We start from the raw sequence: 17,825 nt of genomic DNA, 5'->3' as shown, positions 1-17,825 counted from the left end.
TACACCAGCTTCTCCCAGTGATCGTGAGAATGTTAATGAGACCTACCTGGAAGGCTCTAAAATTTAAGGGCAGTACTGTTCCAGCAGGAACTTACTAACCAGTAAGTCAATCTGAAACACATATGATCTTCGCTGTGAATGTACCTTTCCGAGAAGCTTGGGGAAAAGAAAACAACACCCACCACAACCCCACAGACATCTCATCCCAAAAAGACCAACACGAAGATCTGCCTTCAGAGGAGCTGAAATAAGAAAAACTTGTTAGTCTGGAAGTCAATCCTGTAGCACGTGAACACTAGGATTTGTTTAATTTGTCTCCTTTCTTGTTGTGTGCTAGAGATGTTTGGTTTCTCAAGCAAACTCTACTGTGAAACGCACTGGACTTCCCTGAAATATTCTCCTGCCACGTAATTTCTCTATTACAAAGAATTCTTTTAAGTAGAAAGTGTTGCTTGCACTGTTGTGAGAAAAAGTCAAAAGCCTGAATTCTGTCTCCTCCGTGCCATAGGAATGTTTGGGCAGAAAGACAAAGACCCAACAGCACTACAGTAAGGAGTCTGGTAATAGTACACAATCTACTGAATAGTTACAGTCCATTTACATTCATTAGTAATTAAACATAGTTGTTGGGTGGATTACAAAAAAGAAGCTATGGTACCAGTATGGTTCTTTATCACTTAAGTATCTGTGGAACAGGACAATAAAAAGCAGCAATAATGGAAAGACAGCATGGTTTGTTGATTTAACTAGCTCTCCCCTTCAGCTAGCCACTGCAAAATTCCAGCAGAACTGGATAAAACAAAGGTTAAACCATACTTATCTAACGACCACAGATGGAGATGAGCCAGGATAAAGCTTATTCAGCATCTGCGTGGCCACGTCACTTCAGATGAGATGTACAGACTGTCTCAGAGATCAAGTTCTAGATCTGAGCACAAAAGGCTCCATGTCCCAGACTCATCTCATGTAGATGACTGTCCATGCCTCAGTTTACCTGGGTGAACAGGTCTATTGGTAGCTGAACTTCCCCACGTTTCTGAAACACCTGCAGATCCAATGAGCAGATGAACTCCTATCATTATGAGATCACTAGAAATTAAGCTGGAAATTAAAAGCCAATTTTGATGGCACTCATCCTTCTTCTTTTGTACAGATAATCATAGACAGATTTTTTTCCTCCTCACTTGCTGGGCAGGTATAGGATGCTTATATTTATTTTTTAAAACCCATTATGCAAAACAGTACTTGGCAATGTTAGAATGACAAGTTATTCTTTTTAAGCTGGGCAAATAAATGAGAACTTACAAGTTTCACACAGATTTTACTACAATTAAAAGTCTATTTCAATATATTGGAAAACAAACAAACAAACAAAAAAAAACCCCAAGCTTAAAAAGTAAAGGCGAGGGGGCTTCCGATGTCTTTAACAATGTTCCTTTCTACAGGCCTCCTCTGAAAAAACATTCACCCATCCAATTTTTGCCTTATCAGGAACCTGCTACATTCCAAAGAGCTGTGCTCAAGGTTGTACTGTTCTTTTCCAGGCATTTTTGCTGACTGTTTCATTGCCAGATATGGTCTTTTGCAGGATGCACTTGTTTGTAAGAATTCAAAACCTGAGACATTAGAACAGGGCTGCACAGTATGCCGACGCAAAGAAGCAGGCTCCTGTTTACTTCAAATCAAAGGGAAAAAGCGTCTGGCCTCATGTATTTTTAACACCAAAAACTGATAATTGACGTTTGTCTTCACAGAATCCTTTGATCCAAAAGCAAAACAAGGGGATGCATACAGAAGCACATATGGCCTTGGTGTGAGCCACCAGACAACTTCACACTGCGTCAGGTGGAGAAGAGAGGACAGAAAGAAGAATACAGCTTCGCCCTTGAAAAAGGGAAATAACATCTCACAAGTCCTGGCAGAGCTACTAGACTGCGAGTGTTATCTGGACACCAAGTTGTAGGTGGCACGATGCTAAACAATGTAAGTGGTTTGCTACTCCCAGAATTCCCCTTTAAATAGAAAGCCAACCCCACTGCCTCCAGCACTGCCTGACATCTCCCAGGCACACTTGGTATGCATACAGCAATATGACAGAATTTGACAGCAGCAGGTTTCACTTGGAGCCATCTTCAAGGACATACTGAACTATGCTGTTAAATCCACTTAAACTCTCAACACAGTATCAGAACAAACGTGTTGGAGGGATTACTATGCTAGTTGATTTCTACAACAGTTGTATTTGTTGCAAAAGCTCTTAAATGATTCAGAGATAAGGAAATCACCTTGGGCCAGAGGCCTGATAGAGCACGTAGATAGGATTCATGGGTCTAAGAGAAGAGAACAGCTGTTTTAAAAAGAGGTTTGGCAGAAGAGAATCAGATCCATCCATGCTGAGTTGTTCAAACTGGCTCAAATATTACTCCTATTTCAGGAATACAAGGAGTGCTCTGGGCACAGTGAGTCAGCAGGGTGGGGATTCTTTTCCATGTTTGTAGGCTGAGCAGGAACAGAAAAAGAAAAAAAGAAAAGCTGGAAGCCAGAAATGTAGCACCTGGCTGCTGTAGAGACAGGAATTCAGCAAGATTTGTCAGAAGAGCTCACAAATCCATGGAGATCCAGCAGTGACAGGTAAAAACAGATCTGTGAATCAAGCCAACATCATAAATAGAACAGAAAACGTAAACATATTTCAATGCTGTAAGCAAGCTAGCTGTACTTTTCCTGATTGTCATTTCTCTCTCCTTATTCTAGACAAAGCTTTTAAAGCAAATTTTGCTACTTTACACAAGTTTTATTTGCAGTCAGACTAGGAGAAGAATCATTTCAAAACAAACAAGTGTAAGAAGGCCTAGAACTCCCCTTCACCAAGAGAAAATGTTCACATTCTACAGTTTTGAGACAATATTGTAGATGTCTTGTCATAATAATTATATCATTGAAATAACACAAAATCTTAGCCCATGACCATTCAGATACCGCTCTAAACAACATGCAAGTTACCCGAGGTGATTTGATTCAGCCTCCTTTAAAAGCTATGCTAATCTGGCATGAGTCCTCCTTTCAGATAATTTATAACCTAAGCAAACTTCCAGCAGAAGCTAGAGACTCTTTTGCAGTCTTCATAAAAAGAAGTAATTGTATCTTTTTCTCCATTTTCTTCTGGCCACAGTCAATACAGCTGATGATGCAATGATGAAAAATACGAAGTGCTTACACAGGCAGCTGAAAGGGGAGTCAGTTGCATAGACTAGGACGTCATCTCGTCTGTTTTGCAAACAGTGACTGAAAATACATCTTTTCCCTTATTTTCAGTTCTAATATTCAGTGTGTGTTTTGTAATAGAAGCATATTTAAAACACCAGCAAACCCTCAGGCAGCTCCCCCTCCCCTCCACCTTCAATTGCAGAAACAAAGCATCTGACTAGGGAAATAACACACTCTGCTCAAAGGATAGCCCAAATCTCTTCCTGAAATCCCAAAGCAACTGGCTAATCAGAAGTAAAATTTCTGAAGTTAAACATGACTTCTCAACATTAATGTTCCCATTGTTATGTGAATTACCAGCCCCGGAATCCCAACAGACTGGGATTTAGGCACACATTGTCTTCACAGCATTATGCTCTCTCCTCTCCATCACCAACCAATCAGCTGCGGCTGCAACACAAATATCTGTGGCAAAGATGGATGGGATCCATGGCAAGAAGGTTTGTGTTGTGCTTTGGGGAGGGGGAGTGATTTTTTGTTTGGCTTTGGTCTGGGGAAAAAAAAAAATGAAAGAAAAACAACAAAAACAGATGAACTCCCTGGAGTTCTCAGTGCAAACCTACAAATGAACATTTGTTGGCACAAGTGACAGGGCAGCATGCCACAGCATGAAGCACCATCACCAAAGGCAGTTTAAATCAAGACAGCCTCAAGGGACGTAACACGAAAATACTGGAAGGCACATAGAAATGTACTTTGAAAGTCAAGGCAGCTCTTGCTTCAAATCTTAAAAGCACTACAGAGTAGAAAAAATGGAGATCAAAATATAAGCAGAATGAAACACAGTCATAGGCGGGCAAATGCAACTCAGATTTTGAACTTAATTACTTACAGCAGGAACCTGTACAAGTTGACATGAGCAGAGAATCAATAAGAAGGAAGAAATGAGAGATAAATACTTGACAAATATAATTGTTGAGATCAGTAGACGGGCAAACCTCCAGCACAAGAACTGTGCCTTTTATTTTTAATACAATATTTTCCTTTAAATTTATATATGGATATAAACTGATTTCTAACTATATACACACAAAGAGTATTAATCTATTTTTCCAGCTAGAAGTAGTGTGATGCTTCCTCATTAAAACACTTGGAAATGCATTTATGCAAATCACTACACAAGATAAAAGCCTTTTATAAACACAAGACCAGCTTTTCTTTTCAAGTTCACTTTTCATCCTTCACATGTGTTTGAACAGTATTTGCAAATGACTGTTTTCCTTCCAGTGACAAAACAAAACAACTACCAAGTGCTATTAAAGAAGCCTATTTGCAACATGAATCAGCCCTACGAGGCAAATGCTCATTAATGGGGAAAACAGAATGTTTCCTCAACCAGTTGTTGTTTTAAACAAAAAAGAAAGTTTGCTTGTCACAAAGTTTAGATGGAACTTTATAAGAGTGCTTGTATTCTTGCATCAGTACATACTGAAACCACACGGAAACATCTGCATGCAGAATAAAAGAGTTAAGATTAAAAAAAAAATCTTCCTTTTCCAATCTTTCTTATGCACATGTATATAAAGAACTCCTTTACAGAACACTCACGTCTCCTCTCTCGCTTTAAGTGGAGATGCTGAGATTTTATACAGTGACTGAAATGAAGAATGAGCTCTAACAGTGGGAAGATGCATAACCCTGCATCTCCAGTATAAATGTTGTTATATTTAAATACTGAGTGCAAAGCAAAGCAGCCCCTAGATCATATTAGTACATATTTTAGTTTGAGCAGACGGTGAGCCCACAACAAATTATGTGTAGGTCAGTGCTCAAGCCTGAATAATTTTGGGGTAGTCAAGGTCAGAGCTAGGGCATGTTTGCTGAACACAAACAGGGCAGGTCAGTCACATCCAACAGCTCCCATCACATCACGGTGTAACAGAACTTATGTTTGTTACAGACAATTGCCCAGCTGAGTGGATGGCACCTTGTTCTGTTGTCACAGATGCCCTAAATCTGTAACAGACATTTCTCTCTCTCTAACCAAAATGCACTTTGACAGCCCTACTTTCAGAAAGCTGGACGAACTGGAAAAAGCCTCCCTGACTTTTTGATGGAAACACCATTTTATCACTTTCTCTTCTCTTTTTTGCTTTTTAAGACAGCAGAGGCAGTGTGGCACAGAAAAAATAGCACTGAAGTAAAAACACTTTCCCAACTGCAGTAGTGTTTCCATAGCACCCATCCAGGAGGCACAGCATCTGACATGTGCAGATAACGCTGTGTTCTGGAAGGTAAGTAAATCTTTAAATCACAACTGTTTTTGAATTGCCTGCCCAGTGCAGCTCTTGACCACATCTACAGTACGGCTGCATGCATACAACAGTTTTAAAACATTTATAATCTAGGCCTGTGAAAATCCTATTTGTTCTTTGAAGTTAGAGATCAAGCCTATAGTTTAAAAATCAAGGTATCTTGGGAAATTCTGGTTCAAGCAGCTCTGCAGCAATATATAGCTAATGCTGCCAGTGTTTCAGTCGCAGCTAAACAGTTCACTAGAAATTCGCTGGCCTCAGCAAAGCCCGGATCAAGCTCTCTGTGAGATAGGTTTTATCTCTCTGATAGCAGCCATTGGTATGCCTATTTCTAAGTGCAACAAAAACAGTAATAGACCAAGCAAAAAAAAGAAAAAAAAAAGAACTCATGAAGCTCTCTCATTCCTTCCTTGCTAGTTATTCAAAACTCAACCTCTTTTCCATTAGGATAATAACTTTTCCCTGATGGGAACCCTGACCCTTTTAGCAAAACAGGAGAACATTGGAAAAATGCAAACTGACTTCAGTTCTGTAACCGCGTGGTGAGAATTCATGCTTTCAAGTGGATTTTTACTGGAGGTCCATTGGTCTCCAATCCCCTGCAGACACACAAGAAGTGTCCTATGGAGCTGTAAGGTGCTCCAGTTACTGCCTGCCTCCACAGCACAGGTATGGGAACGCGCTGCCTCTAGGCACAGCCAGTTCCTTATTTGCTTTAGGGAGTGCTGGATTTTCTCCCTAGCAGTATTTCAGAATTATTTCACCTCCCTGGTGGAACTTTTGAGCATAGAGCAGGATATCTCACTCCTGTTAGACTCTGAACACAAACAGAAGTATGAAGACAAAATCAACATCAAATAGAATTCATTGCCAGGGAGCTCTCGAGCTGCTAGTTGAGGTGACTAATGCAAACATCGTGATGCTATCACCCACTGCAATATTAAGATGTTTCAGTAAGAAGACATTAGAACCTTCTAGTTCATATCTCTCTCTACTCTCTCTGCTTCAGCCCAGCAGAGATAAGATTGCCTGAAATTTACCCCTCCCTCTGAAGTGCAAGTGGCAGCAGGTCCTTCCATCTCCTACGTCTTCCCGCCTGTTCCCCCACACTGATACTGTCTCTTCCCAAGACTTACAGCTCTGTTCCAAGGTGCTCCCTCCCACTGTACCCCATCCCCCATAAGAAAGACAAAGGCAGTAACCAGAGAAGAAGTAAATCATATTCTGTAATACTGCAGCAGGCAAAAATCAGCATCAGTTTTCTGGTTGATGCTGGTTACCAAATTTCTGGTAAGTTTTCATGGTAACCAATGCCTGAACCCCCACTCCTATAGCTCCAAATCTTTAGTCTATTTTAGCCATCAGTGATCAGCTCACTTTCTCAGCATGTTATTTTCTGAAACTTCCACTGGTAACATCAGTGCTGACCATTATAAATATTTCCAGCAACACAGCTAGGCTAGCAGGAAACAAAAAATGAAGACAGCTCCCGAGACAGCTGGATGCTAATAGTCACAGAAACACGCTTTTCTGTGTCTTGACCACACTAAGCACCATAATCTAATCTCCTTTGGGAAGCCCAGAGCCCAGCCAGGCTGACAGGCCATTACTGTCTCCCTGGGCAAGATCACACACTGCTGTGTAATTGTAGACTGCAACAGATACAGTGCTCTGTTTGCATGCTACACCTCGCCAGTGACAATAGACCAATCACATTTGCTTTTTAGCAGCTCGCACACATTTAAAGCTTGAAGCTCCAGGGAATTAAATATTTTTCCTTAAAATATATTGTACCAGGAAGCTTTTGTTCCTTCTTAAAAGAACACAGAGATGCAGTTGTAGGTAACTGAGGGATTCTGGTTTGTTTTTAAAAAGTAAAGAAAAAACCACAACAAATAGGTCACCCATCCTAACAACTAGAGCTCACTTTAGGTTCACCCACACTGGGAGTTGAGAACAGGCACTCCTTGCCTAGCCTTGCAGCCAATGAAGTACACGGTTTCTGATAACACAATAGGTGGCACATATCCCATCAGAGAAGTAGCTGTTTTTCAGTGTCAAGAGCAGAATATTCTGAAGTCCTTAAGAAAAAATAAACAGACAAAGTGAGCCAAGGCTGCAAGTGTACTTTTCCACACATCACAAAGACAGAAGAGCTGCCAAGTCCATACACTTGAATTGTTCACTATTAAGTAGCTACTGCAAAAACTGTTTTTGTACATTTCAGATTCACAGCACGGTCTGTTACAATTGTTACTCGTCTGTTGTCACAAACCAATCTGCAAATAATTTGGAGTCTCTGGACACTTCAGTGCGATAGATACAGTTCTCTGTGTGTTCCACCTCTCGAACTCATGCAGAAGCTCCAAAAGAGGTATTTCAAGGTAGGTTATTTTTTTTTTTTGTTTTGTTTGCTCTTATTTGTAAAGTAAAGAAGGTTGTGGTGGATTTATCCTCCCTGAAAAATAAGTCCTCCTTCCACGCTACTTAAGAACAAACAAACAAACAGAAGCAAGAATTAGAGGTGAAACAGCTGTAAATAACAGTAGTGGGTGATTATAACTAGCCAAAGGGCCCACAGCACCAACAAGCACGATTCAGCAGTACAAACCAACTGAATGAACTTTACCAATTCACTCTTCCTACAGAGCAATCATTGTGGATTCTCACACACATACTCCTCACGTATCCATGTAGCCATGAGCAACTAACCCAGCTCCAGCTGCCACATTTGGAAAGGGCTTTCTCTGAAACAGAGATTCCAATTACATTTGCAATAATCTTATTACTACATCAGCCATAACCTGGTTAAGAAAGGGTCTGATAGAGACCATTCTGCAGCTGGGAAGAAGATAAAGGGGAGATATGCTTTTGTCATTATCATAACCAGGAAGGTTTGCAAATGACAATCAGAACTTGTGACAGACCAATTTTGCTGTTTAAAATACACACAGTACAACATAGAATGAGTTTGAAGAAGTTATGAACTTGTAAAACTGCCTCAGCTGCGAGACAAACCAACGTGAGATTTACTTACAATTTATGGTTACTTTCCCGTCACCACCAGTTTAAAGATATGACCAGGAAAGCAATCAACTTCATTATCAGTAAGCTGATTAAAACCTGCTTTGCAACTTAAGACACTCAAATTGTTATTCTGGAAGTACTTCATTCACATGCAGTTCACCCAAGCTAATTAATCTCTCAGCATTTCTGTTTTCACTTGCTGTCTGTCCCTCTATCTGAACAGCAAAGTTTGCAATTCAACCTGTACCGGAACACCATTTTTTTTCCTTCGTGCACAAGCAAGAGATTGCTAAGTCAATGATATTTCACCAGGGACAGAACAGAATCAGGGCCTTATTGTTCTCTCCACACTTATCTGACCGGGCAGAACAAATCAAAGAGGAGACAGTTGAACAACCTGCTAGCCTTGGTTTCTCTGGGGACAAGCCAGCTCCCCATACGCTGTGCCTCCAATCAACATCCTGAGTTTCATGAACAACAGCATGCTTCCCTACGGTAAATGAAATGGAGCAATTCTCCTTAAACAGCTTGCCAAGCCTCACCTCATTAACCTTTATGGACTGACCTCCAAAATTCCTTGAAGCTGAAATACAGATCTTGCTTGCCTGTGCACTGTAACTGTTTATCCCTAGCAAGCTGAGGAATGAGGAAGGGCATTAGGGAGCAAGCTGCTAAACACGCTAGGACTGGATGGTAGCAGGCTACTACTGTGTGAATTCTTGCTGGCTTCTTCTCTGTCAGCTTTGCTGCTGCATCAGTCAGATAGCTGCAAACCCAAACATGGATTGCAAATCATCCTCAGCTCCCTCCAACACTTCTTTCAAGAGCCAGTACTACAAGTTGCAGCACACTGCCCACTGTTCAAATAAGCACTTCCTAACCCACACTTCAGTGTTGAGCAGATCTGGGAATTTAATCTGTCACTTAGGATGCCCCCTCCCCACTCCATTCTACTCATTAGATGGCCCAAGACAGCATGTTTTTCTGCTCCCTCTTTTCCTTATTTTTGCTTCAGCCACCCAGAAAGAAGCCTCCATCTCAGAGGAGGTAGTGCACTGCAGCAGACTGTCAGTCCACGGATGCCTCCAGCTCTCTCTGCCAACTCCTGGGGCAGGACCAAAATTCTGTGCCAAACAAACATCTTCGTGTTTTCCATCCAAAAGCACTACGACAGAGGCTGACAGAAGCAAAGCAGAATGGATGCACAGTATGTTCACATCTGTCAGCTGAACTGCTTTGGCCATAAACCAGTGCTGAACAACAAGGACCATAGGAGCAACTCGCTCAGCCACAGACTTAATATTCTGGCTCCACTTGCCTACACATTTCCTGTTCAAATCAAAGGCACTATCATCTTGTTTCGTGGCACTCACTGCAATGATTCAGATCTCTTTAAAATAGCTGGGCTGAAAATGCTTAGCTTTAATTGTTTGGGCAAAGTATCCTAGACTGTGATCATCATAGTGTGGAAGTTGCTTGGATAGCCACATGGCTGTGCTGCCACTCGGTCCTAGTCTTATGCTCCTAGAACACTCACAAACTTTAGGCACATTCTGGTATTATATTTAATCTACCCAGCTGCCTGCCTGCCTGGGAGGCCATCATGCAGCTATGGCAGCTGCAGAAAGTGGACTCATCTCTACTGCCACATAGGCCACGCTAAAACTGCTGGTACTACACAGAGATGACAAGTTTCTTTACACCTAATCCATTACTCCCAGACCTACCACTACCAGAATGCAGAATCTAGGCTATTTACTTCATTGTAAAACCAGTTCCATTTCAGTATTTCTGTTATGGACCACAAAACTGAGCTTCATACAGACAGATCAGGTGTCATCTGTACTTTTTAGGGCTTCCCTGTATCAGGCAACTACTATCTGGGTTGGCTTACCCTCTCATTTCAAAAGCAGCTGCTTTGTGACTGCAGAAGAAGCTGAAGGTTGTGGTGGGAGGTGTTCTGTGATCTAGGGTTGCCCTAAGAAAAGCAAAAATAAAATCCGTCTGCCTGCATGTCACTACTGAGAGAGGGCTTGATGTAAGTAAGGGTCAGTAGCGGTTTATGGAATAAATGAAACAAATCACAAAACAGAAGAGGACTGTAGAGTTCACTACAGTCACTGAGGACATCACATGGAAGCCTCTCAGATTTCCTTAAACTCAGTTGAAAGGAGAGAGAAATCTGGCAGAAAAAGAGAGAGAGGGAAATCTTCATTCAGATTATGAGGAGGGGAGTGGTAGGGCAAGCAGCTAGATAATCTCAAAAGCCACTAAATCTCTGGAAAGAACTGGGCGGAGGGAGGAAAGCGCTTAAACAACATCTTGTCATCAGTATTCCTAGGAAATCCACTGACAATCACAGCCAAGGATTAAAAGATGTTTTAAAAAAATAATAGCTAAATGAACTAAAGAAGTGTCAGAGAAAGTATAAATCTCATTCCTGACCCTGATAGGTCACTGACTGACAGCAAGACCTGTAGCCAGTAGCCCTTTAAAGGAGTAAGTCAGCTACACATGATGGAAGTTCCTGCACTTCAGGTCCTCAGACGGAAGGATTGCTACGCAGGGGACTAAAGCCCACCTCTCTGAGAAAGAGGAGTGTTGTTTCTACATGGCAATAGCACTGCTATTGCCCCCACTGAGTTGTCTTTATACTGCTGAAGGATTGCAAAGCACTTTTCAAACTATAGGTTGTAAAATCCACAGAAGGCAATACTGATGGAAGAAGTGTAATTAAGAAACTCATCCAAAATGCAGAACATGCAAGCAACTCAAGAACAGGACGCTCATGGGGACTGGTACAGAGCAGCACACTTCTTTGGAGTTTCGAAACTGAACAGTGCAACCACTACCTTAAAAAGCAGGAAATTCAGATGCACAGCTATGTGGTCAGGCATTTAAGGCATACAAACCTGAAGAATCTATGGATCTCAGCAATTACATGACTTAAAATGGTATTTTGCTCAGCTGAGGTAACAGGAGCTTCGAGTTTTACAGTTCACACACATAGATAAATTCCAGTACTCTTCCCTCCAGCTACATCAAACTCACTGAAAGCACAGAACACTCCATGCCCTTCAGAAAGGGACATTCAACATTCCCACACTTATGAGGCTGAAATAAGTAAAAATTTTCTTTCAGTGACACGAAATTACACAAATCCCCAAACTGATTTTATATTGAGCGCTACAGCTGTTGGCATCTTTCTCTCGAGACAGCCTGACTAAAGTCTATGGAGAGCACCATCCAGTCACTTCAGGTGAACAGAAGTCACCACTGGGGAACCTGCAGTATTCACCTGTAGAGCTGCTTCCTTATCTATGAGGGCTCCATACAGTTTACACGATGTAATGCAGGTAGGTACAAATCCTTTCACACACAGACCTATGAGAGAGCATGCGCCAGTTTTACAAAGCAAACTATAACGTCAAGCAGTGATCAACTCTCAATTAATAGGCTTTATTAGCAACTGAGGCCACTGTGATGCCTCTTCACTACATAACAGCACAATGGCTCTCTTCTCGATAACAGGCAGAAAAGTATGATGGGTAGGTTCTCATTTCTATGTCTACAACTGCCATTTAACAGAGAACAGACTTTTATTTATCTATGTATATACACACAGACACTGCTTTTCCTCCCCAATCACAGTAAAAATATGCAAGTTTAGTGCAGAATTAAGACTTGATTCTCTCTATTCCCAGTGCAGGAAATTAGTGCTACATAATTCATTCTAACATAAATATATTTGCTGAGACTCCATTAGGTACATTTAACAAAAAGTACAGTTATTATCAAGTCTCACCCCTCGAGCTCTCCTTCTGCTCCTTGAAATAAACTGAAAGCCTACTACCCTGTCTCATTTAAGGCTTTGGATATAACCCATCTCCAAGAACCCAAGTACAAATACTGATTTAGATCTCTTTCATTTGAGAGGAAGATGACCTCCTCCTAAGCTTTTTTTTTTTTTTGGTAACACAGAAGCAACAAACCATCACTTGAATGTGAACTCAATCACAAATTAAAATAAAATATCACATGTCAGCCTTCATGAACTTCGTGAACTTCATGCACACTGGTAGGGCAGATCCAGACAGAAAGTTCACTTTGCACCTGCCACACTACATTCAGCGTCATTATGGGCAGAGACTTGAAAAGCTAAGCCAAAAAACATACAAAAATCTGAATGTGCAAAGAAACCAAATACTGTTGATCAAATCCCTCTTGATGCTGATTAATAATAAAGCTGGCCAGAACCTGCTATGATTTAAACTTGCACTCTGCTCAAGCACAACTTCAGGGAAGACTGACAGAACTAGAAGCTGAACCACAGGTGCAGAAAAAGCTGGCTGGGTCTGTGAACTGCCTTCATGTCATGCAGTGATGTAGAACAGTGCATGGTTGTTGGGAACAAGAGCCGACCAGTTACACAGTGATCACTCAGGTCTTCTGTTTGTTTTATGAGAAAGAGGTTTTACCAATTAGATTCAGATAAATCTTTCTAAACAGGAAAGAATATATATATAAAAAGATGCTGTTAGAATTAGTCAGAACCACAGTCAACCAATAAGGTTTGTGGCTTCAGGAGAAGTAAAAAGTTGCCACCAGCTAACGTGCAAGACAGTAAGGATGAGCCATCTGGTGAAGGTTCCTGCTAAGCTTGCCATGTAACCCCCTTTGCTGAGGAAAGCAGAAGGGGAATCAGTTACATTCTGTCCTTGCCTGCAATTGCGTGGCCAAGTTTAGAACAAACACCAGGCTTTCCAGCACAACCAGAAATTTTAACTGTTCAGAGTTTTTAGCAGCCCATTTTACTCTTAATGCAACCCACAAAGCATGAGCTAAACTATTTACAATAAAACTCAATTATTCAATTTCTGAAAGCTGAATTTATCCTCAAGCTTTATCAACCCTTGTTGTTTATGTCCTTTGTTTCCTTCTGCAAAAACTGCAACTGCCAGGAGGCTTCCAGTCATCTAAAGAGCATCAGTAAACAAGAGCAGAGACAGATGGCTGCAGCTCAGTATAAAACAGCACTACACCCAGCCTCTCCTGCACTGCTAGCGCTCCCTGGAAGATACAAACGTATGCATGAGACCAAACAAGAATGCAGTAGTCCCAGATAGAAAGCAAGTACATATCTGTAATCAGAGAAGGAAGAAGCCACTATGAGGACAGGATGCTGAGGTTCCATGTACAGTGAACATTCATTTCAACTGTACAGCCTTTTCTAATCAAATAATTGGTTACAAGGATGGCAGAGGGCGTGAGGAAAGATTTCTCCCCTGCTGCTGCTCTCAGAAGCACTGCTGGCAAAACAAACAAGCAGAAAATCAGCAGGGAAAGTAAAACCAAGAATCTCCTTTCAGCAGTTACTTTACACCAAATGTACAGAGGCTGAGAAAGTAACAGCTCTGATAGGACTCATTCACCTGCTACTTCAACAATTCAATCACGTTAACAAATAGGTTAACTCCTTATTAAAATGACTTAAAGAATAAAAGAAAAACACAAAGTAACTCACAGATCTAGAATGACAGAAGTCTGTCAAAACAACCATACTGCTCTTTTGTTCCTGGATTTGATTCTTTTTCATTTACTGCATTTCATTTACTGCATTTACTGCAGGAGACCAATGGCAGTGTTAATACGAGATACTGCCTACAATAATGTACAATTATGTATGTTGCCTTGCTGAACAGATTGAGGTGTCCACATGGGTTCAGTAAGTTTATTTCAATTGACATCGATCACTGTTCACTTCTTCCACCACCTCGAAATTCACTGCAATTCCACAGACATCTGCACGCCTGAATGTTTTACACAAGAATGAGTTCAAACACGGCCCATTCTTCCTCAAACAAAAATTCTGATTCTGCTAAAATTAAATTAAGAGCATTCCCTCAGGGCTTCCTGATACTCACAGTTATTCCCTCACTTAGTGACAGCAGAAAGCTTCAACAGGGTTGCACAATCATCACTTCCAATCAGCAATAATTGAAGGATGACAGAATGAGAATCTGGCATTCCAATTAATACAGGCAGGAAAAAACAAGACTGTGGAAAGAGTATGATTATTGGTAAAGCTCCAGCAAAACCCTCAGGCTGTAGCATGTTGACATGCTACCACCTCGGAGGCACAGTTTAAGTACTCCTCCGTGAAAGAGTAAGAGGAAAGGAGTGATCTGTATAGGAATACTGAACAGTTCTGGCCCCCTTTTACCTCAGCAATCACACCAAAACTTAAAGAGCTGATTAACATCGGACTCAGCTGATCCTCTCAAGAGAAGACTGAAGAGAATTCTGAGGAGTACTTCTGCAGGACTTTTCTGAAACAGAACAACTACAAGGTAAACAGATTTTTCACACTGAACAGTTCCCCTCCTTGGGTGATTCAACCAGGTTCATCTAGAAAACCTCTCCTATGAATGTCTATGATGCCATTTCCTATCCTATGCATTTAAAAAAAAATAAAATGGAAAGCTGGTACACACCTGCATCTCCATGGAAGAGGCTGTCGTGGTGACATCTCCCAGAAGGCAAATCTCCATCACTTGGCCAGATCTGTCCCGTTTTTCGTACGCCCACAATAGTAGCCTCAGATACAATGACCTGCTGCTGCCTGTGCCGTTTCTGAGACTGGGGAGTTGGTGGACTGCTACTGTCAAAGGACTGCTGAGAGTTCTGGGAGGGAGAACGACTTTTATCCCGATACATGCGGTAAGTGGTAGGGCTGGGGGAGACGTGGCTGGACTGCCCTGAAGAGAAATCTTCCTCACTGGAGGTAAGGTTCTCATTAGAGCTACAATCAGGAGTATACCCTCCTCCAATGTCTTCAAAACTCCTGGGGGAATAAGATCTCCTGGGCCAAGTGAGATGTTTCTCCTGGTCAGCTGTACCCTGATTTCTCAGGATAGGTCCTTTCCCTTCTGTCTCCCCCATCATTCCACCAACATAGATACTTTGATAGGGCTGAAAGTCCATGGGCTGCCAAGGTGAGCGGTTGCTGCCATTGGCATTTATCAGATTATCTTTGAGAAACCTGGGGTTCAGTTCAGCATCTTCATATTCTCCATCATAGCCAAAACTGCTCTCTGAGGATCTCCCCCTGTAAGCAGGCCGCTGGAATTCATTGAAGCTGGGTACCATGTTTGAAGGAAGGGAGTGTAAGGACTTTTTGCGTTCCATTTGCATGGCTTGACTACCAAGAGAGCTTATTTTATCAGAAACATCTTTATCGTTGACCTTCACTAGACCCTTCTCATGATGATACTCCATGTTTACATAAAAGGGTTTTTCAACAACATCCTTGTTATCTCCAGAATGATGTGAATTGCCCTTTTTAATCCTCTCAAAATTGGACCTTAGGGCTGCCACACTGGTGCTGTTTCCTCTATCCTTGGAAATAGGTTCAAACAATCCGTCCTTCTCAGCAGATCCCACTAGCCTGCGAGTGGAAGACGATCTGTGTTTTGAAGGAGATCCATCTGTGTCACAGCGACTTTCTGTATCTTCTGCAACTCTCTTCAATTTCTCCTCGCCATAATACTTACACCTGTCCTGTTCCCCTTCTCCGTGATGGGGACTGTCCAAAGGTGACAGGTCTGACCCATCGCTCTGGGTAGACAGCTTTCGCAGAGAAGGCATCCTGGGTTTGAACTTTTCCTCCCCATGGTGCGACTTGCTTTTTTCATGTTCATCTTGGTCAGCAGACTGGTGATGAGGCAGGTCTTGGACCTGCTGGTCAGCACCCCCTTCAGGCAACTGAGAAGCACGTTTAAAGCCCCATCTCTGTCTATCATAGCTTTTTTTCTCCTTTGCCAGAAGAGTCTGCAGGTAAATCATGCGGAACCTCTCCTTGTTGACCTCCATCTCCAGTCTCCGGATGGACGCTTTGCACATCTCCAGCTCCTGTTCAATATCTCCCACAGATTTCAGCTCCATTTTAGGAGGCTCAGAGTCTGCAAACTGCGCTTTCCAAGCCTCTACAAACCCCACAGGGTCCACCATTTTGCATACAGGAGAAAGTGGAGAATAAGGGAAGGAAGCTGGAGAGAGATAGGTGGAGAGAATAAACCAACCGATCTCACATGTAGAAGCCGAAACAGCTCCGACAGGGTCAACTCAACGCGTTTCTTCACGGTCCATGCAGAGAAACGGGGAAGCAAACGGCGATCCTCGGAACAATCTCTTCTCCTCGCCTCCTCCACCTCTTGCCGTCCCCAGCCCCCCGTACGCTCGCTACTCTCCCCCCGTCATGACTGATCCTTCGCTAGCGAACAACAACGCTCCCACCCCGGCGACTCCATAGCACTTCAAAGGGAGGTGGACAAAGGAGCGGGCTCGGGGCGGGGGAGGAAAGGTAAATATCGCCCTCCACCCATCCACCCACCCACCTCCTGCCTCCGCCGTCCCGGCCACGGTCCTCAGCGCCGCCGCGCTCAGGAGCCCTCCGCTCCGTCCTCCCCTTGCCAGTCCCCGTGTTGTGCTTTCTCTTTCTCTCTCCTCCTTTCCCCCTGCCCCTTTCCCTGTCTCCTCCTCCCGGCTATTGTGCTGTCCTCCGGGCGCACACGCTCTCCGGAGCGTCGGCGCGTCCCGCGGAGATCTCCGCCGCTACCCCTCGGTGCCCGGACGCCCCGCGGCCCCGCGGGAGCCCCCTCGGCGCGGCTGTGACGGCGGTCGGCGGCGCGGCTCCGGCGGCTGCCCGCGGCTGCCCATCGCGCGGCCCGGCTCTGGCGGCGGCACCCCGAATCGCAGCGCTGCGGAAGGGGAGGAGAGGAAAGGAGCCGGGCGCGGCGATTGACACGGCGCCGGGGCCTCTCTTAAAGGGGCAGCCTGGGCCGGCGGAGGGAGGCCGTGCCCGCGGGACCCCGCCGGGCTCGGGGAAGACGGCCCGGGGCCGCTCCCGCCGGCACGCTCGAAGGCGGCCGCCGGGGAGACAAAGGCGCGGATTTGCACGCCGTGTACACGCCCGTCCGCTCGCGCTTGCGGCCGCGGACTGCTCAGCAACCGAGCCGGGCGCCGGCAGCCCTCGGCTCGGACGAGGCACATCCCTGTGTGCGCGGACCGCCCCTGCATCCACGCCCTCTCGTCCCGTGTATAAACGGAGCGCCCTGCCCGGTGCTCGGAGCGGCGCTCCCCTCGGGCACTGATGTAGCTCGCCTTCAAAGGTCACGTTTGCCCCCACAGCTGCAAAAGCTGTTAATTAGTGGGCGCTTCGTTCACTCGAGCCTTCCTTCACGATCGGGTACACTGATAAACGACAAGCTGGTACTC

General features: G+C 43.7%; 1 protein-coding gene across 2 annotated transcripts in view; it reads right to left on the bottom strand.

Annotated features, from left to right (window-relative positions):
• BCR (BCR activator of RhoGEF and GTPase) overlaps positions 1-16,769 on the bottom strand; it is a 99,293-nt gene extending 82,524 nt beyond the window's left edge. Inside the window, exon 1 of one of the 2 annotated variants that reach the window (XM_042865538.1) lies at positions 15,044-16,769. In XM_042865538.1, the coding sequence (XP_042721472.1) occupies positions 15,044-16,559 (1,516 nt within the window). In that variant the 5' untranslated portion in view covers positions 16,560-16,769. Of the gene's footprint in view, positions 1-14,473; positions 14,540-15,043 lie in introns of those variants that run through there. The other variant, XM_042865540.1, reaches the window with a different exon arrangement.
• Between the last annotated feature and the right edge of the window lie 1,056 nt (positions 16,770-17,825).

Source organism: Lagopus leucura, unplaced genomic scaffold, assembly GCF_019238085.1.
Source record: "Lagopus leucura isolate 7727_CA_CO unplaced genomic scaffold, USGS_WTPT01 Super-Scaffold_806, whole genome shotgun sequence".
Classification (NCBI taxonomy): domain Eukaryota; kingdom Metazoa; phylum Chordata; class Aves; order Galliformes; family Phasianidae; genus Lagopus; species Lagopus leucura.
The sequence above is the reverse complement of the archived record's forward strand: the minus strand, read 5'-3'. Positions and strand labels throughout refer to the sequence as shown.